General features: G+C 45.4%; 1 protein-coding gene across 2 annotated transcripts in view; it reads right to left on the bottom strand.

Moving 5' to 3' along the window:
- Positions 1-1,791: 1,791 nt before the first annotated feature.
- The window catches only part of zeb1b (zinc finger E-box binding homeobox 1b), a 48,878-nt gene continuing 30,021 nt past the window's right edge, over positions 1,792-20,648 (bottom strand). The window contains exons 2-8 of one of the 2 annotated variants that reach the window (XM_005740582.1): positions 16,897-17,052; positions 11,334-11,495; positions 10,234-10,436; positions 9,871-9,976; positions 7,699-9,401; positions 6,252-6,432; positions 1,792-5,575 (exon numbers count right to left, since the gene is read on the bottom strand). In XM_005740582.1, coding sequence (XP_005740639.1) covers positions 4,836-5,575; positions 6,252-6,432; positions 7,699-9,401; positions 9,871-9,976; positions 10,234-10,436; positions 11,334-11,495; positions 16,897-17,052 — 3,251 coding nt within the window. In that variant the 3' untranslated portion in view covers positions 1,792-4,835. The remainder of the gene's footprint in view (positions 5,576-6,251; positions 6,433-7,698; positions 9,402-9,870; positions 9,977-10,233; positions 10,437-11,333; positions 11,496-16,896; positions 17,053-20,648) is intronic. The other variant, XM_005740583.1, reaches the window with a different exon arrangement.

Raw genomic sequence — 20,648 nt, 5'->3', positions numbered from 1 at the left:
AATGCCAAACACCCTTGGGCAAGATGCAAACCCCCAAGTTGCTCTCCAGTGAATCCATCTTGTGTGAATAGAAAGCACTTATGTGTGTATATATGAGTGAATGAGGCAAGTTGTATAAAGCACTCATTTACTGCACGCCAACCCAAAAACTCAAAATCTTACCAAGTATATTTGTCTAATTTCTAGTCAAAATATCTCATCACTCTTAAAATGTGACAGTCAGCTACAGAGTAACATTTCAGTGAGATATAGAAAGCTGTGTTTAGACAGAATTCTGGAGAATTTTCACTTGTTCCTGTGACAAAGTGGCTTGGATTTCATTCATTTACCATTTGTCACTTAGATATGTTGTTAATTTGTCTTGTGTTATCTTATAATGAATCATACTGCTTTAATGTAGACACTGCAGATGTAATCTTGGCTCTACATACCATCCCGGTCTGTTTGTGGTAGCATTGGTTACATTCATTACACCTGTGCAAATGTTCTTAAAGCTAAATGTCAGTTAATCATTAGTTGATTTGAATCTTTCATTTGTTCATGTAGTTTGGTTACACTTACCATTCTGTGTTCCTTTGCGCAGGTCCAGTATATAAAACAGGTGTAGGAGAGGGGCCGCCCGAGTACTTCCTGGTTATATAGGGTGTGATGTCAATGATCGAGTTAATTGGGTGTAACCAAATGAAGGGGCTTTTCTTTTGTGTAAAATTATTTATTTACTTTAAAATAACCTCATGAGTCGGATTGTGTTTGAATAGACTGACTTTTCAAACTGTCAGTTGGGTGAATGAGTTTAAGTGGAAGAATGATTTTATTCCTGTTTCTTTGTGTTATTTGGTCTAACCTGTTTTCTCAATGGTAGGGATTAATAAGGGTTCAGCTGTGGGTGGAATTCTGTGTAAAGCAGGTGGGATTTTGACTTTTTGAGTGAAAAATTGTTGAATGGTGATGCCAGAAAACAAAGGACACTTAAAAGAAACTTGAACAGTCTGCTGATGCTTTCTTCCTATCACTTTCCTTGCTGCTTATGTTATGCTACCCCACAGTTCCAATGGCAGATTTCATTCCACTTATTTCAAGCAAAACTATCTCGTATTAAGTGGGAAAAAGTCTAAAAACAAGTTTGATGAGATATTTTGACTAGAAATTAGACAAATATACTTGGTAGGATTTTGAGTTTTTGCAGTGTAGCCAAGAGCCGAGAATGATGTTAAAGCCCGACTGCATGCTGACCCCAGCCCAGCAGCCGGACCCTGATCCTCAACAGGTAAAAAAGACAGGCTCCATTTCCAACTGTGTGTTTTTTAAAATGGCGACCGCTTTGAAATCTCTTTGTGCTATATTTCATCTTTGCTTTGCCTTAACCCCGTTTGTGTTTATATGGAAATACTAAAGGGAAGATCCTATCCTATGAGTAATGTAGTAAGTAATGTAATGAGTAGTGTAACATCTTACTTGCTCTGGCAAGTAATTAAGTAGTGTACTGTGTTGCCTTTAAGAAAACTAACAAGTCATGTGTCTAAACTACTTTTTTAAAGTAACGACTCCTACACTGGTTGTGGGGCTCACCACCATCAATCCCAAATATGAAATGTGACCATGAACTGTATTTCTCCATGTTTTACACCACAGCCAGATTTAATTCGGTGTTTTCTAAAATGAACATTTCAAATTTTTTTTCAAAATTCTGATTATGAAAGCAAAAGCTTAGAAAGACATGAAAGCAGAAGTGCATGAAAGAGCGTTTTGTAATTTCCAAACTCTTAATGAAAAATCTCATGACACACCGAACAGCTTGTAATTGATGTATTTTATTGTGAGATGGGGAGTCATAAAAAATGAACAAAAAAGACAAAACAAAAACAATCACTATAAAAAAAGATGAGGGTGTTAAAGAGGGGGGGCATATAAAACTGGGTGCGGTCATGACACTGACATATAAAGTAACAAATTGGCACAAATAAAAACAAATAAGAACGTACGTCAAATATTATTTTGGCTTGGCAAAAAGGACAATTTGTGGGATTAAGGATCATCCTTCAATACAACAGAACACACTCATGCTATTAGACATACAATTAGTTTTCAAAAGTTCAGTAGCTTCATATTAGAAAGGGGAAAGAAAACTAAACTAACATGAGAATGGATGCAGAGGTCACAGGTTCCAATTTTCAGGCTTGCAGGGTGCGAGTTTCTTTTTCTCCCTAAGAAAAACATCACTTCATTTGTTCCAAAAACATACTTCAGTATGCCAGAGTCTGATTTTTCCAGGCTTGTAGTTATTTGCCATTGATTCTTTTTTTGTCCCATACTAAAATATATTATCGTATTAATACAAACTACAGTATTGTACACTACATAGTGTAATAAATAACCATAAAGAAATATAAAAAATAAGACACATAAATATAAAAGTTCTCTATGACTAAAGAGACATACCCAACTCGCTGGGGGTGGGGATAATACTGCCATTGCTGAAAACATACAGTACGCACACGGACACGGAACATAAAACAACGTAAGAGCAAAAAAATGAAAACAAATAAAACAAATGAAATAAAAAATAATACTGACAGGTAAAACGATGTTGGATTAAACTCCTAGGATTCATATTTGCCTACATTTTGTTACCTGAAGAGACATCTGAGCATTTCATGGTGTGTTTAAACAAGTGCACTGAATAAGCTTCAGAAAGGCAGGACACAGTCAAAAATAAGAAAGTGTATTTCATCATCACCCATTTGAAAAACAAAATGTGCATTGCAATTTTTTTTCCGTTCGTTTCTCAGATTAGGTGAAAGCAAATTCTTTAAAATCTATAACACAGGAACACATTTTACGCTAAACTATACTCTCTCTGGTGCGGCCACCAGCCAAAGTTAACAGTATCCCGGCTTATCGGTTGATCTTGGACCCGGCAATACCTGATCATAGCTCCAACAGCAATATTCAGTGGCACTTTTGATATGCATGCTTCTCTTGTTTAGTTTGATCATTTTAATGTTATTTTTTTGCATAAGGCTCTGAGGGTGGGGGGGTGGGGCGGGGTTATAGGAAGGATGAGACAGTTTTCTACATCCGCTTTCTGCTCGCTCTGAACTTTAAATAATTTGTTTGACATTTTGAGCTTTATACTGTCTTGCTAGTAACTACAAATTAGCTTAGCTTAGCAATAAGCTAAGCTAATGGAAACAAAGGGAAATAGGTAGCCTGGCTCCATCTAAAGGAGAGGGCGACGGATATTTGAGTGCTGCTTTATCAGCTTAAATGTAGAAGATATTGGGATACTTTTGATTTGTTTTTAAGAATTGCAGAAATTGAGGCCTTTTATATTTGGTGTCATTACATAGCTGTTAGCTGTTGCAGCACATGTAGCAGAGCAGCATTACAGATGAACAGGCTATCTCATAGATATTTAGTGAAAAACTTTCTTGAAAAGTTTAACATAAACAATTTCCCTTTTCAATATAACTCCAACATACTACATATACTTTGTATCTTTATATGGAACAACAGCCTTTTCTATAGGTGAACCTGGAAGTTAGCATTCCTTCAATAAAAAGCCAGTAAGATTTTTTCACTGGCTTTTGGATTATCGTGGAAAATCTCTGTGGAAACTTGAATGATACGTAACATGACTTGTTAAGCAAAATCATCTCCACAAATTGTTCTAAAGTTAGGCTTTGCCATGACTTTGGCATCACCAATACTAAGCTGCTGAGTATTTCCCAGAAACTTCTGTAGCCTCATTTAGCCACTCGTTAGCAAACGTCTGCTCTGGGACATGTAATAGCGTTTTCTAACATAGTTTACGATTGCACAATAAAATGTGACCATGTCTTATGTTAATCTTATAGAAGCTACGAAAGGTTATATAACTAAAGAAAAAATCCTACTGATCTTAAGACAGCAGAACCAGGAGAGGGAAATGCCAATTGAACTGCATTTAGGCCACAGTGAAGCATTTGCATAGGGGTAAACATGACTGTGTGCAGTTTTAGGGGATTAAATTAATGATCTATAATGTGCTAGTAATTGTTCAGACGCTGCCAGGCTACCAATATGGCTAAGTGGTTTTGAGCTTTACACCAATTTGGTATCAAGAAAGCAAATATTTGCCCAACATGTCAAACAATTTTTGTTAAATGCTGATTTTAAAAAAAGAAGAAGAAAACAAAGTCTCGAAGGAACTAAATGCTGATGATATTTTCTTCATAAGGCTCATGATCCAATCAAAACTATAAAAAAAGAAAGAATTGTAACGCTAGCATCTGCTAGCATGATGGCATTGTATATCTAATGCGGTAATACTGAAGGGTAGACAACACAACTCAACTGCTCCATCAAAAGGTAAACCAAGCCACTTGTAGTGCACAGGATTTTTTCTTATTTTCCTTCCAACCTAACAAAATACTGACTTTTTTTTGTTCATTGGCAATAAAAAGATATAGAAATATCTCCCGAACTGTACAGGTTTTAAAGGTTAAAATATGAGTGATAAAATTAGTAACACTGATAAAAAGAAATGACCCAAGGTGTTTTAGTAATAAAACATTATCTAAAACGTGTCGGCTCTAGCTTCCAAAGTCTGTATAATGCATGTCCTTCATTTGTTAAAATTAACGTTCGTCTTCGTCTTTTTCTTTACAAATGGATTTTTCTAACAGCGAGAAACCGTTCTCCTGTGGAAAAGTCACTAGTATTTTTTCAGGCACACCTGGATTTCTACACAGTAGTGAACTGTCAGAGTGACCAGACATCATCTCGTGCGTTCTTCCTCTGCACACAGCGAGGAGGAGTCTGATTGTGTCTAGTAGAGGAGTCTGGTTCCTCGTTTAGTCTCCTTTCTCCCGTGGCGTCTGCTTCTCATCTTCACAAACCTCGTTCCTGTTTGTTTCGCTTCGACTCTCCTCTGCGACCTCTCCTCCTTCTCTTTCGCTCAGGCCACCTTCAGTTTCAGCTTCAGGGGAGCTTCCTTCAGTTTCCATCGCCTTCTCCTCCTCCACGTTGGTTTCTTCCTGAACGCTCCCGAGCCCATCCTCCTGTCCGGTGTCAGCCTCCTCTTCTCCTGTCTCGCTTTTTTCCTCCTCTCCTCCCTCTTCCACCGCTACTCTCTTCATTTCCTCCTCATTCCGCTCCTCTGGCTCGTCCTCCTCTTCCCCTCCTTCGTCCCCTATCTGCACCACCTGGATATCATCCATGTCCACCACGCCTTCCTCCTCCTCCTCCTCCTCGCTCTCCTCATCCTCTCTGGTGCTGCTCCCTCGCTCATCTGAGTCCAGCTGGGATGGGGCCAGGAGCTGTCTCTGTGCCCCGCTCAGGACCTCCATGTCGATCTGGGTCTCGCCGTCCTCCTCCGGGCTCTCCCGCCCTCCCGCTTGGCTCTGCGTCTCCTTCTTGCAGTAGGAGTAGCGGTGGTTCATGTGCTGGGAATAGGAGCCCGAGTGGGAGAAACGCTTGCCACACTTGTCGCACTGGTACGGCTTCTCCCCCGAGTGGAGCCGCATATGTTCGATCAAGTGGTGTTTGTGTTTGAAGGCCTTGCTGCAGATGCCGCACTCGTGAGGTCGCTTCCCTGCAGAGAATAACAAAGCAAATAGATGTCAACACATCAAACATATTTATGCAAAGAGAAAATATTAACAATAAACATTCAGGGAGCAAATCCCCCATCATGCTGTCTGAAAGGTGCCAGTGCCGTAAAGCTGAAATCAGTATCTATCATCAGTGTATCCAAGGAGAACATTTCCAAACAATACAACAAAATCACAACGATTGTGCTTCAAAACTTTCAAGAAAACTTTATCCAGGCAGGGAGCAGCTAGTTTCACCTAGCATGAGATCATTTGGAGCCGAAAACTGTGGTCCCGAGCCAGGTATCAGAGTAATAAAGAAAAAAAACATCGAAAATGCCTCTGAGAGTGTTGACCTGAGCTTGGCCACAGAATCATCATCATGGAGCAATCCAAATCACTACCAGAGCTCGCCTCTTGCTTCACATGAGAAGCTGGCAGCGCAGAGGTGGGGAGTTGGCGGAAAGAAATTCTCAGACCTCTTCTGTGCATGTTGAGTAATACCTGCTGGAATGGAGGTGTCCACCCTTCTTTATGCTGTAGCTCAAAATCCCCCTTTTGCTCGCACTCTGACTCATCTTTCCCAGGACCCAACAGAGTGAGCGATGGTGAGACAAGTTCCGGTTCTGTTTTTCTGGCTGTGTTTGTGTGAAGGCCCTGGGAAACACGAATGTTTACCTGTGTGTTCGTATTTGTGCCTCAGGAGCGAGCTGCTCTTTTGGAAGATCTTGTCGCACAGGTCGCAGGCGTACATGCCGCTATCCGTCTTCTTCATCTTCTTCCTCGGAGGGCCCGAGTCTGAGTCGTTCTGCTCCTCGACTGTGGAAACACCCTCTGAACCCGTGTCTTGCCTGTCCTCCTGGGGAATATGAGAAATTAGACACACTTGTAGGAATGCATAGTTATGCTCAATCTGTTTGACAGCAAAAGACAATTGATGACTCAGAATACCAGTAAACTATGTGTCCTTTGTGGGAAGTGGTACTGAATCATCCCCTGATCATAGGTTTTTACCAATCTTTTCCTAGAAACTCTGAACCTAGCAACCTATCCACTGCTGTAGTCAAACAGGCTGCTTGGCATGGCTAAGGAGCAAATATATATGCATAGGGCTCCTTTTTACAAGACAGGTCTATGCCAATCCACTTAACACAAAAGTATAATACAACAGCGATAAATCAATGCGGCAGGCAGAGGTGCGGCGCTTAAACAGATTCCAACAGATCAATAGAAGCTTTGCAGTAAAGTGCAGCCTCATGTCCTCTGGGTGACAGCCCAGGAAGATCACTCACACACCCAGGCATCTACATCCATCATTAGAGGCCCATTAGATGTCTGCACAATGAAGAACTATTAAGGGCTATCATTTTTACAAAGAGCCCAATTTTGACATTTCTATATATGACTTATTGATTTGATTTTGGATGGTTTCAGACTATCTATCAGGTGATGGTGGTTCTGAACAACAAGCCCGTACATGGATTGAATGTTTTGACTGATTGCTCCGAAAAAGATAAAAGCCAACTTGATTCCGATGCACTTGATTCTCAAAGTTGTTCATGGATTAAACCCTCAATCCTTTATATAACTCACATAATTGAAGGCAAACATATTTTCTGATAACTCGGGAAACTAATTAAGCTCTTTTGTAAGCATTAGAATTAAAGTGTTAATTATGAAAAATACGCTTAAAGGGAGCTATTCTGCTGAATAAAGGAGTGGCACCGGGATTAATCTGAACTGTAAATCATGCAAAACTGCTCTGTGAATAAAAACAAAGAGCTGGAAATGGGTGTAATAGTTTAGCTTTTTAAGCTAGCGATTAAACGATTAAGAGATGAAGCTACCACTAGCCTCTTAGCTTAGAGTAAAGCCTTGAAAGGGGCGTGACAGCTGGCCTGGCTCTATCAAAAGGTAACATAACCGTTTCTGTCTCCTTTGGCACGTAAATAAAAGGCTACAGTTAATTAGTGTGTTCTATTAGCGATGAGTCAGAACCTTTGTTTTACATATTTACATAAGCTAGCTGATGGCTAGCTAGCTTCATTTTTAGTGTGCAAATACGAGTAGCATCATTGTATCAGCTCTGCTGCTAATAAAATGAGGGGACATAAATGGTGCACACCTTGACTCCGTTGAGGTGGATGGTTTCGTGCGTTTCGGTCCCTGCGGGGCTGTTTGCTGTAGTGGTATAGGTGTAAGCCAGCTGGGGGATCAAGATAGTCTGTTTGTTGTTGGTGGCTAGTGCTCTTAGGCATTGCATTGTGGTGACGATGTCAAGAGATTTGGCACTTGGCTGGCTGGCGTACAGTGCGGTGGGGCAGGTGCCCATGGCTGAGAGTGGCAATGCCTCTTTCTTTGTGCAAGTTAAGTTTAGGGGTTCGTCCATGTTGGCGGAGCCAGAGGAAGGGGAGGGGTAAAGGCAGGTTTTATTGGCCGCTCTCTCTGCTTCATCTCTGGCTGGCTTCGGCAGCGATAGGTCTAGGGGTCCCTCGGTGCTCTGGGTTTTCTTCGCTGGGCCAGGACCTCCGGCTGTCAGATTTAGTGGCGAAGGGGAGGCCGGCGAGCTGTGAGTGCCGTTGATCTCTGCTGGGGTAGCTTCTGTTGGGCTGTCCTGGGTCACAGGAGGAATTATAGTGGCTTTGTCCTTCCCTGGGACCAGAGACACCACGCTGTTAGATTCACAAGTGTCCTCTTCCTCTGAGGGAGGTGTTGGGGCACCCAGAGATATCTGACCCTCCTGCATTTTTTCAAACCACTTCTTTACCACAGAGACCGGGAGGCTGACCGAGTCAGAGATCTTGGCCAGCTCGTCCTTGGTGGGCTCTGCGTTTAAGGCAAAGTAGGCCTTGAGCAGTGACAGGAGGTTCTTGGGCTGGCTGCAGAGACCTCCGTCTGACAGCAGGGCAGCAACAGTAGAATCAGACCTATCCAGGCCTGCTCCATTCAGTTTGAGACAATCCTTCTTGCAGTGCTTTAGGGCGTGGAGTGCATCCAGCCCACCGGGACAGTTGTCACACAGGAGACAAGTCTTAGTGGTCTTCTCCTCTTTTTCTTTTGTCTCATTGGCCCTGTTGCCTCTGATAGTCAGATCTTCTGGGAGTTTCTGGGACTTGAACGTGTTGGTGGTGGTTTGAGCTGGTGACATAGGCTCTGGCTCTTTCTTTAGATTATGGGCTGTTAGCTGACCCTGGTTGGGGTCCAAATTGTAGTTGATAATGATTTTTGCATTTCCATCCTGACCCACTATTGGCAGACTGATGGCTGAGATGAGTTGCTGTTGTGGGGTGTGAAGCGTTCCAGTGGTTAGCCCCGAGTTCACCTGGCCTTTGGCATTGTTTTCTAGCACCTGACGGATGACATTACCATCCACCGCCACTTTGAGCGCATTCTGCAGGTCTGCCAGATTGATGCTGATGGGCGATACCAGCCCCACAGTGGGTAGGACCACAGCTTGCACTGTGCCCTGCAGAGGAGCTGCAGCTCCTCCGCCGAAAACGCCGCCATTCATGGCGGTCACAGTCGGGGATGATATCACTGTTGGCTTGTACTCGTAGTCTACAGGTTCTGTCTTGATCTGGTTTAGCGGCAGCTGCTCCTGCAGGGGCTTGCTGTGCTCCAGCTTCTCCTTAATCTGAGTGCGGAGGACCGAGGGTGGTGTTGAAAGTCCTGGTGACTGACTCTGGCTCTGGGTTTTGGCGTTTCCTAGGCGCGATCTGCCGTTAACTGAGATGACGCTGATGCACTTCTTACTGCTGATGTGGGAGCTATATGAGCCCGAGTGGGAGAAGCGCTTCTTGCAGTTGGAGCACTCATAGGGTTTCTCTCCTGGATAAAACCACAAGGTGTACAAGGGAGAGAAAGAAAAGGGCGGTTGGGGGCAGGAGAAACAAATTTCCATTAGTGAATGAAGCTAAATGAGCAAGCTAGGCTATGAGCAGCACGACAGGAAAAAGCTCTAATGCATTTCAATGATGCTTAAACGCTGATGTAATAGCACCAGTGGGAAATGCCCTTCTCTAATTGCTGTCCCATAATGCCAAAAGAAACACAATTATTGCACATTAAGGAAGAGCACACAATGGACTGAAACATGATGAAGGATATCTAAATATGGGGAATTGGCTGAAACAGAAATAAAACATAAATATTGCTTCAGAGGAGACTCAAACATCTGCGGCCAACAGAGGCTCGCGAGGCGTACGCCCGCCCCGCTCACGTCCAAGCACACGCCCATCCACAAACACACACACGCATACACAATACGCTGCCATGGAGACAGGGGTTGTCCACTCACCGCTGTGAATGCGTAGGTGCTCCTTCAGATGGTGCTTGTATTTAAATGCTTTGCCACATTCAGTGCACTTGAATTTACGATTGCCTCCCGACTGTGTGATGTGTCTCTGTCGGGAGAGGGGTGAGGCAGTGAGATATACAGTGGAAACGCAACCTTTGAACTGCGACTAATTCATGTCATTAATCAATGGAGGGCAAAAGTTCTTGTTTATTCATCCTGTTTGGAAGCTGCTAAGGAAACTAAGCTAAGATAAGCAGGGTCGATTTGAACAATCGCTACAGCGTTGTGCAAGCAGGTGTGCTACTGGAACAAATCATCTCTAATCGTTCTGTGAAAAAGAAATTGTCAGAAGTCAGTTTCTACCTGATCTCGTGCACTCTTGTGGACCGTCATGTGCCTCTCCAGCTGGGCGCGGTAGGCGAAGCTGTAGTTGCACTCGGGGCAGCTGAAGCTTTCCTCCGTCTTCTCGTGCCTGTACTTGATGTGCTCCTTCAGAGAGCTGTAGCGCTTGTAGCCCCGTGCACAGTACGGACAGGTGAGCAGCTGAGAGAATGAATCCGGAGTTCCTAGTGGAAAAGAAGGGCAGAGAGTGAGCAGGGGAAAGAAGAAGGGGTTAAAAACTCCTGATGTTACACGTGGCCTGCCACAGTGCGACTCCTGTGCTATTTAACCAATCCCTGAGGGATCCTCCCCCACAGGTAAACAGGACACAGGTACCCAAATGGATGATTAATCATCTATCCAAATGCCTGCCTGTCTTTGTAAACAAAACATATGTATACGACCACATTTTGAGACTTCATTTGCATTTCAGAAGCACTTGCAGCTTTCACTCCCTTCATATCTCATGATCCGATGTCCTGTTGCGCATTTGAAGCATTTCAAAAAACGCCCACGCACGCGGAGAAAAGTGAGCGTGGTAAACAACAGCCTCCCGTCTGGATCCAATCTGGTTAACACAGGGTCTCAGTTGGCCAGCTCCCACACAGGTAAAACATTACTTTGTTAACAGGTGATGTATTAAGTTTCCCCTGCGGGACAGGTGAGGGCCTCGAGATGGGAATGCACACACATTATCGCTCAGGTAGCTGTGAGTCAGAGCTCGCACAGACGTGACAAATTTACTCAGGTGTTGCTTTTTCCTCCTCCTCTCACTATCCCTCCCTCTCACCTCCCTTTTTCTTTTTTTCCTCTCAGTGGTAGCAGGTAAAAGCCAAAAGCCCGGGAGTCATAAAGGCCCCAGTGTGCTGCACTTAACAAATAGCAGTGTGTGTAATGATGTTGGAAAGTGGCGCTAATGGGGTGGAGTTAACACCAGAGGTGATACAGTGAGCAGGTAGAGCTGTTTCCCCCCCGCCCCCCTGGGGCGAGTAATTACTGGGTGGGTTGCTGTAGCTTTGAGAGCTCAGAGGCTTTGAGATCTAAGATGAAAAGTGTGTTTTAGAGCGAGCAATGCCCTGTACCATTCTCGTCGTGGATGCCGGTATCGGGAGTGCCCTGGCGCTGAGGCTCATCGTCCGGGGCTTCTGGGTAGATGACGGCTGTGTCTCCCTGCTGGAGCATCTCCTCTACGAGGGCGTCTGTGCTCACATCATCCTCGCCATCCGAAACACAATCCTCCTTCACTGCGAGAGGACAAACATAGAGTGATTACAGCCTCAACTGCAGAAATGTTATTGATTACCTCGTTATTTTGACACCTTTTTTTCTATTGATGCACGCTGCACACATGAAACCTTAACCTTTGTGTATGAGATGCAATAATCCATGGTGTCAAAAAGAGTGTCATGACTGAACTGAATCCCACAAGCCCAGAACGAGGCGTGCGGCGTTGAGGGGGAAAAACACAACATCCTGAATGCTACACTTCACAATAGGATGAGAAACTAATTAACATCAAAGGCCAGAGGCTACTGTATGAACACCATGCTCTTTGTTAGAAGTGAATGGACAGCCTCTGTTCCCTATGTTAGGTAAGGCACTTGTAGAGACTGGACTGATAATTAGGTGATGAATCTTGTCCTAATGCATTGCAGCAGACAGACATTTCACGAGACCCAGCACACACAAACACACACACGCACACATGGACGCACAAACACTGTGTTCTCTGAAGAGGCTTGGCCTTTAGACTGTGCTTAATATCCCAGCAAATGAGGTGCTGTATGTGGAAGCCGAGCGCCTTCCTTCTCCACATCACGTGAGCCCGACTAGCTAGTAACGAGCACTAATGACCAAGCTGCGGTTATAGGAAGTGTAACCTGAGGACAGACTTGGGGATGCATGAAAGCTTCCTTCCTTCTTTCTATCTCTGCTCTCGCAGCGCTTCCTGGAGTGGCTGCCGGAACCAGGTATAGCATGTCAGCTATTAAACACAAGCATTATTCCTCAATGGATATTATGGATATGTTAGCGTGCCTGTGTGTGTCATTACAGAGAATAATTGGAATAGTGAGCTATGAGCTAAAAGCAAAGTCTACTGCGCTGGTGTTTACCAGGCAGATGTTTTATGGCTCGATTTAAGCTCTCCCCCTGCTTAGTGCAGATTTGAGGATTGTGTTTTGTGAATTGTGAGCGTGCTGAACGACGGGGCCAGCTGTTTTCTCCTCAGAGACGGGAACAGGTGTAGCACTTCATGACTCGCCGACGCACAGTGAATACCAGCGCTCTTACGCACAGCCTCACTCCGGCTTCCTCTGGCGCACCTTAACAAAGCTGTGAAACAATATGAGGGCACTCATTTGTTGCTATGGTTATTAAAGACCGTTTGAAGAAAACCTCCCATCCTGGAATGAGCCCGTGGGAGATAATATGGAGAACGAGGCGGTCTGTTGATGAACGTGTGTGTGTGTGTGTGAAAGCACAAGCCAGCAGCAGGTGCTGAGAAAGTCTAATCGAGGAATTCTCAGCCCACACTAGGGGGCTGAAAACCCCCTGAATATCACTCAGCTTTTCTCCCATGACCTCAGCAGCAACAGTAACACCCCGTGGACATGTTTACCTCATTTTTCATAGCAGAAGAAATCATTTGGCATTTTGGGAAATGGCTTTCTGGCTAAGGGTTAGATGAGAAAATCAATATCTAGCATTTGCTCTGATGAGTTAAAAAAAACGACCGTAGCAGAGGTAAGCTGAATTAACCACCTCCCACTCAGCAAAAAGCCATTCAAAAGACAACTCTGCCACACATCTGAACCACATTCAGATTAGTTGAAAAAGTTAAAGGTGAAAAGACAGAGAGAGGAAGAGATCCTTTTCCATCTAAATTTGGTCACAGAGTTGAATCCCATCACTGCTTAAATCCAGTGAGCGTCACCGCAGTTGATCCTAACCAGGTGGACCAGTTTATCACACAGCTAACCCAGAGAGACACACAAATCGTCAGCAGTCACATTCACACTTCCACAAAGTCCGACAAGAGAAAGCACAGCACGAATAAATAACAGAGGAACAACTGTGAGTAAGTAGAAGACACGCCTCAAGTACATACACTGTACTTGCCATATATTCACAGTATGAAATCAGCCTGGTTTAAAAGTGGCCAAGTATCCAATTCTGAGCAAGACGTGTCTTGCTACAGGAAGATCAATCAATTATTTTATCTCCCACGATACATACTGGCCAATCCAGACATGAAGACAGGCCTGTTTTTAAAAAAACATAACACATGTGATCTAACTCCACACTGTGAAGTTACAGAAAAGGAAGCTCATTTTTAGACATGCTTTTCAATGATTTAAAAATATACCTCTCCTACATTTCATGTTTTAAACTTATCTCATCAACACTTTTTTTTGGGTGGGTGGTAATATTTTAATTTCTCTACTGGAGCTAATGGGATCTAAACCCATCATTGGTTAAATATGGAACAGATCTGATGGGCAGATTTTATTCATTTCACTATTTCAGGGCTCGATAAAGGTCATGACGGGCTGAGCAAAATTAGCCCAGAAAGCAGCTTCCATGGACATCTGCTGCTTGGTGAGCTGCGTTTAACTGGCAGACACGAGAGTCGGTTGGAAGTGAAAGCTTCATATTTTAAAGTTATGCTGACGTGCAGAACATTTGTCACATGTGGCAAACTGATGATCCGACAGCAGATCAGCACTTTGCTACAGCAAGCTGGGTTTAGCTCCCATCTCACGCTTAAAGGCAACATCCAAACACACCTTTAGGCTACCAAAATGTTAAGCGTGTGTGTGAAGTAGAGTCCCAGTTGGGGGTGCGTGTTGGAAAGGTATGACGTGTTTCTCTCGGCTCTTTGCTAGGTACAGAGCCCGGCCAGAAGGGTTCGCGGGCTTTGCCGAGGCGGCTCCGTGTTATCAGGCTGCTCCCCTGCTATGAAACATCACACATAGGCCATTTATGTTGCTGACACAGGGATGTGAATGCACCGCTGCACAAGCGAGTTACAAAACAGCTGCAGAAACTCGGCCCCCGTGAGGTTGTAGCAGGATGTTCTGTTGCAGCTCCTGTCTAAAAAACTATTTATTGCACGGTGTAACCCAACTACAGCACATCTTAGAACAAAATCACCAGACCACCCACTCTCTCCTCTTCTCTTTCCCTCGCTCCCTTCTCTGCCCACATCTCTGCAACAAGATACAATGCTGTCCCATGATTCATTTCCTGCCCTGGCCAACCTTTGCCCCTGCTGCTTCCTGTGGTCGTGCGTCCAGACCCGTCTGCCGATTCTATCTCGGCTGGGCGATGCGTATCAGCAATCGGGATTCACACAGGCACTCGTTAGAAAAGATGTTCCACTTTATCTCCTGTCAGCAGGAGAAAGGATGTGAGGTATTTCCAAGTCCACAATGATTTACTTATCCTTGGCTTAGTGATATCAAACATTTGTGCTCTGAGTCTCTACTGAGCAATCCTTCCAACCCTCGGGGGTTTCTTCCTTTCCCGTGGCTCAGTTTTAACATCACATGATGTGAGGCACACAGGAACGCACTGTAGGTGTTGATGTGCGTCCACGAAGCCACAGAGAACCACAAAATGGAGTTTCAGCAAGCATCAAATATTGTCTCTGCATATTAAGCTAACAGTGAGGAAACAGGGAAGACTGTGTTTCCCCAGCCTTTCACTGCAGCCTCACCATATCAAAGCTCTCCAGCTCCAGCCTACCTATTCTCTGAGATGTAATCACACTCCTCGAGTCATTAAATGTAAAGCAGAGGCCCTCCCAGGTCACCGCTCTCTTTACCTTTCCCTCCTCAAGACTTAGTCAGCCTGTCCTTAGAGGACAGCAGACTGCAGTTTACTGCAACAATACTGCGCTGCTCCACAATCATTTAGGAGTGAATGAGTAATGACAGCGAGCAGGGCGACCCATGATACCGTATAATCAAGAGGAATGATTCCCAAGGACAGAAATGGTGAGGGAATGGATGAGGAGGTAAAAAAAGGAAAGTAGGGATGGTGCAGAAAAACAACATTTTTTTCCAGTTTGGAGCACAGCAGTCTCTGGAGAATGGGTGTCAAGGCTTTAATTTGAAGCAAACCGGGCTCTGCTGAGGAGAAGACTAGTGGGTGGTGGTCACTTTTTCAAGGCTTGCACCAGATACTCTGTTCTCAGGAGTGCAGGAGAGATGAAGGGACGAGAGCAAGGGTTTGTTTAAAGGACTGCGGCTTTCCCGTGTTTCATCAGTGCGATCCAGGGCGACAGCTAAGATGCTGCTTGATGTATGAGATGTGGGCTAGACAGAGCGTGTGTGCTTGTACATGACTGAAGGCAAAAGAAAATATGCCTGATCAGGCATAACTGTGGAGCACGGCCAGCTCACTGAGCTGTTTCAGTGTAACTCATGCTTTTGAAGTGTTTAATGTTCACAAGCCCGAGCCAAGACCAATGACATTATTCTTCCTCCAACTTTCCCCTGATGCGAGGAGCTACAGCTGGAGAGCAGTGATGAGAATGACAGCATCGTCTGGTGAATAGGTGGCTGCGGCGTGCACAGGTCTGTGGTGTGACTGTGCGACAAAAACTGAAGGCTGCTCACTGCAAAGGAATTAAAATACATTAAAAAGTCACTGCACAGACTGAAAGTGATATGTTACTGGACATTTTCACTCTGCTAACCTGAGCTCTGGCTAAACTGAAGCCTCCTTTCTGTTTCACACATCACAGCCCAAAATGACCAAGTAGCACAACAGGCTAAAATGCTGAATATCTCATTACCTTCAGTTCTTGGCACAAGCCTGAAGCTCACAGCGCCACAAGTACGAATACAGATTTATGTGCGCATGCAGTGTGAGGTCAGCAGCACAGAGGCCTTGAGCCCAGGTTGAAACACCAACGTCCTTCAGCACCTGCAATTGTTGTTTAGTGTGGGTAGGAGGGGGGAGTGCTGTGACGTCAGCCCCTTCCTGTGGCGGTGAGCTGCCTCTGATGTCACTTCCGCGTGCTTTGAGGTAAAAAGAAGTTCACGGAGGCCCCGCCAATGCCCACCAGTGCCATAAAGCATTCCACTGACTCGGTGGGCCACAAGGTTATTTTTTTTCTGCTTGAAGGTCTCTCCCTCTGTTGGCATTGTCTTTGTTTAATATCATGCTTCCTGCCATAGCTGGATGTAGTACCTGTTTCCTCACACTCTGTTTCACAATGAGACAAAGCCTGGTACTTAACTGTGTGCAGATGTCAGCGAGGCCTTTCTTAACTTAGCCTACGGTCCATTTGCTGAGGTTAAAACAACAGCAAATGCATAAACAACCCCCAAAAAACAAGAAGCTTTTTCAGAAATAAGTGTGGCACGAACGCCAGTCAGAGGAGAAATGATAAAAATATAAATGTTCTGATAGTTGTTCATCTTCAGATACTGAACAAACCAGCATTTGTCTACAGACAGGTGTAGCAAATACTAAATCATGTTACGTTTGAATCTCGAAGCAGAAAATCAGATTACGCGAGCACTTGTTTGGAGCTTTTTCCTGGTGCAAAAACATCAACTGTGTTTCAGAAAGAGGCCAAGATAGCTGGTAGGCCTGCTTCACAACAACTGACAACACACTGCGCATCCTCACCTCGGTCCCAGCAGTGCTCCCTGGGGTGCTCATCTTCTGGCAGGGTGCTTTCGCAGTCGGCCCCGTCCGCCAGGCTGCCTTCCTCCTCCACGATGTGCAGCTTGTCCTCGTCGTCCGAGTCTGAGCCGGCTTCCACCACATTATTGTAGTTAGTGACTGGAAAAGAAGAAACAAGGGACGACATCAGAATGACTGGGGTGCATGTTTTTGAGAAGCTGCTGGGGCGGTACGGAGATAATTGGAGATAAATGTTTGGTAATTGAACGGCTAACTTTGGGATCCAAACCCACAGCAGTATCACTTGTCATAGGCGGATTTTTCCTAAAACACTAATCTGTGGACTGTACGCTGAGCAGCTCCGTCTCCCGCTGTCCACCGAGTGAGCAGCGAGGCTTCAAAAAGCGACGGAGAGCAGCGGTTTACACTGTGAAAGGATGAACGTGAAGAGACCTTCGGTTGTTGTGATTTATTGTGAGTTTGTTGTGGCTGTCACAGTCTTAAAACTTCCATTATGTGCTGCTGACTGACTCCTAAGACCACAAAAAAATGTATCCACAACAATCCTAGAAGCTGCACACATTTGGCATTTGTATTTTTTTGATTAAGGTAATAAGAGGTGTGCTGTATGTGCGTTGTGTTTACGAGCGCTGAGTGTGTAGGGGAGCCAGCGAGGTTAAATATATGTACTATGTCATTTAAATGTCAAAACTATTAAAGGGAATGGCTGAAGGAGGAGCAGGAGGAGGAGGGGGCAGGGAGTGGGAGCACCAGTTAAATAAACCCAACCCAATAACCCAGGCTAAATAGATTAGATGAAACTTAAAATGACCCCTACCGAGGGGGGGGGGGGGTGTTGTTAAAGCCAGAGAGAATAAAACCACACGGAGTGAACGAGGGGCCGTTAAAAATAATGCCGGAGACGTTTTTGATGCTCGGTGCAGTAAAATGTGAGCGATCTGAATCCAACGGTGAAGACAAACTTCTGAACAACAGGCTCCGTGCAGCAGAGGAACAGAGAACATTCACACTTGCACACACACACGCACAGACACACTAAAGCAGTGTGTGAGATCATTAGATTTCGTGCTGAAGTGGTGTGTGTGCTGTGTGGGAGTCGGTGTGACCTGCTCGGGCTGAAGGAGCCAGGAGACATCGAGACAGCCAGCCTACAGAGAGGGTTATTACGGGGAGTAAATTTTCCTGACCGACTGTCTGTTTCACATTTGTGTGTGTGTGTGTGTGCGAGCGCTGGCTGTGTGCTCCCGTGTCTTCTTTTCATTTCCACCATCTCTCAATTCCACCTGTGCTACTTCCACCCACTCTCCGTCCATTCCTCCCCTCCCCTCCTCCTCCATCCCTCTGTTCCACAGAGAGAGCTACAGATCCTCTCGGAGGCCAAATCAATTCTCCAGCGAGAGCAGCCCCGTCAGCAGAGGGCCCGGGCTGCGGCGCTCAAACTAGCTCTCCGGCTACTTTATCTCACATCACACAACGCGCTCTATCACACGCACACACCACCTGCATTCACTCACAGAATATGCACTGAGTACAAAGCACCTGAACAGTTTTTTTCCCTTCACTCTCCCCATCCCCACTCGCCCACCTCTTTCTGAAGTGGCTGCAAATTTGTCAGGAGGAGGCGTATCTGGGAGAATCGTGAGCCTCTGGTTCAATCAATGAGAATTGTTTCAGCGAGGTCGCTCTCCTTCTGTCTTTTGCGTCGTGCGGGTCATTTACAACTGGTTCGTATTCACTCAGTAACTGTGCAAAAGGCCGAGGGGGGCGGCGAGGGATGAAAGGCGGTTGAGGAGGGAGAGGAGCTGTTATTCTGCGAGTCGTTGCGCGGGGTCATCGCTGCTGTGCCGCAGCTGTGAAATCCAATCGGGGTTCATCAGGAGAACTATTTCACTCACAACCTCTTTCCTCTTTCTCTGAGAAAAAGAGTAGGTTCTCTTTTTCTTTATCGTGATGTGAGCGCCACACTCAAGAGATACATTCGGCAGGGTGTTGCACATCCTTTGGCTCCGCTATCCAGGATACATCCTGCAATCTATTTAAAGACCTTGACAGGCAAGAACAATTGAAGCCACAAAGCTGGGATCCCATTCAAATAAAGCTATAATTAATTAGCTTGATGTCGCGTTGCTATGTATGAACTGCTCTGCATCGGTTCTTCTTGCTTGTCTGCCTAACAATGCCAAACTCTCTCTCTGCTGTAAGAGCGACCCAGCCGGGGATTGTCCGCTCAGGGTGCAGCACTTCATTGTGAAACAGAAGCTGCTTTGGGATGAGTCTGAGAGGCTGTGGGGCCACAGCCACTCAGGTGTGGAGCTGAGGTCAGCGATTACAAAGCCAACGCGCTCCGCCAGGCAGTGTCAAAAGAAAATGATCAACTATAAAGCTGTAGAGAGAAAATCAATGTGCTGGCGTGTGCAGATGGGGAGGTGGCAGCGAGCAGGACAATAAAAGCAGCAAAGTACAGCAAATGGGGTGAGAGATAGAAGTAGTGGATTGCGGGTGCCCGTGTGTGTCTGTGTGATAGAAGAGTTGAACAGACAGGGCCCTTCCTGTGCCAAATGGTTGGCGGTGTTGAAACAAAAGTGTGTGTTCCAACAGGAGATGTAACACCTAGCATCAACAAAGGCTGCGGTCCCTTCTGGCTGACCAGGCTGAGCGTTTGGACAGCTGGCTTCATTAGCGCTAGCATGCTAGCACACAACAGGAGGATGACTCCTACGCATCTGAGAGAGAAAAAGTGCCGGTAGGTGGAGGAGGTGAGGAGCTTTACTTCTTCAACTATGCTTATTCTAGGTTTCAATGTGTGGAACACCTGAGAAAATAACAGCCTTTAAGTGTGGCTTAGGCCTGAAGATGCACCAGAACTCCTCCGTGTGGATCACAGCACTCCATGGTACCTCGCGTCTCCTGCAAAAAGCTCTCTTTAACACGCTACAGATGCAGGCTGTCGTTGAATGCTTTAGTAAAAGACTAAAGCCACAGTTGCTCGAGTTTCTCTACCCTCGCCATCACTCGCCACCCTCCTTCCCCATTTGCAAAGTTCCCAGAGTCTTTTGAAAGACAGTGCCAGCCAGTCTGTGTCAGCCACACTTAAATAAGCCTGCCGGAGAGAGAGGGGCCTGTCTTGTTATGACACCTGCCAGGCTGTATCAATTACTGGCAAAGAACCGATGACTGGGTGGGTTACTCCCAAAACAGGTCCGGCGATCACCTTGGCAGACGTGTTGTCACTGATCTTTCAGCGGCACGGAACACTGAGTGCCATGTGTCCCCGAATGCAGGTTCACTTTTGTTGGTCCTGCATGAGTACTTAGTGTCCTGTAATTGTGTAAACACACCGGCTCTTATTCTAAGCTCTCGCTATTTAAACCTGGCCTGATTGATGAACAAGAGGGAGGAGTGCTTGGTGCAGTTTATGCTCTGCCACACTGAGGTGTGTCAGAAAGGAATGGCACTATCTCAGCTCAGCCTTGTTGGGAGGTTGCTATCTCTGTGCTCTAGGGCCCTGAAGGTGTGAGTGACTGGCTTAAAAAGTGAGCTTTGGATTTGGACACAGTGACACAGACAGTCTTTGAACAAACATTCATTAACTACGAGGATATCCGTAAGGAACCTATAACTCATCGCTGCTGACTGACAGCTTCGTGTACTAGAATGTGTAGGAGCTATGTCTGGAATGTCCAACCAAAACACTTTTCTCAGAGTTTGTCTCTTAAAGAGACAGATCAAAGGGT

This window comes from Pundamilia nyererei, unplaced genomic scaffold (assembly GCF_000239375.1).
Source record: "Pundamilia nyererei isolate P.nyererei 1_Seehausen unplaced genomic scaffold, PunNye1.0 scaffold00101, whole genome shotgun sequence".
NCBI lineage: Eukaryota > Metazoa > Chordata > Actinopteri > Cichliformes > Cichlidae > Pundamilia > Pundamilia nyererei.
This window is presented reverse-complemented; position numbering and strand designations above follow the sequence as displayed.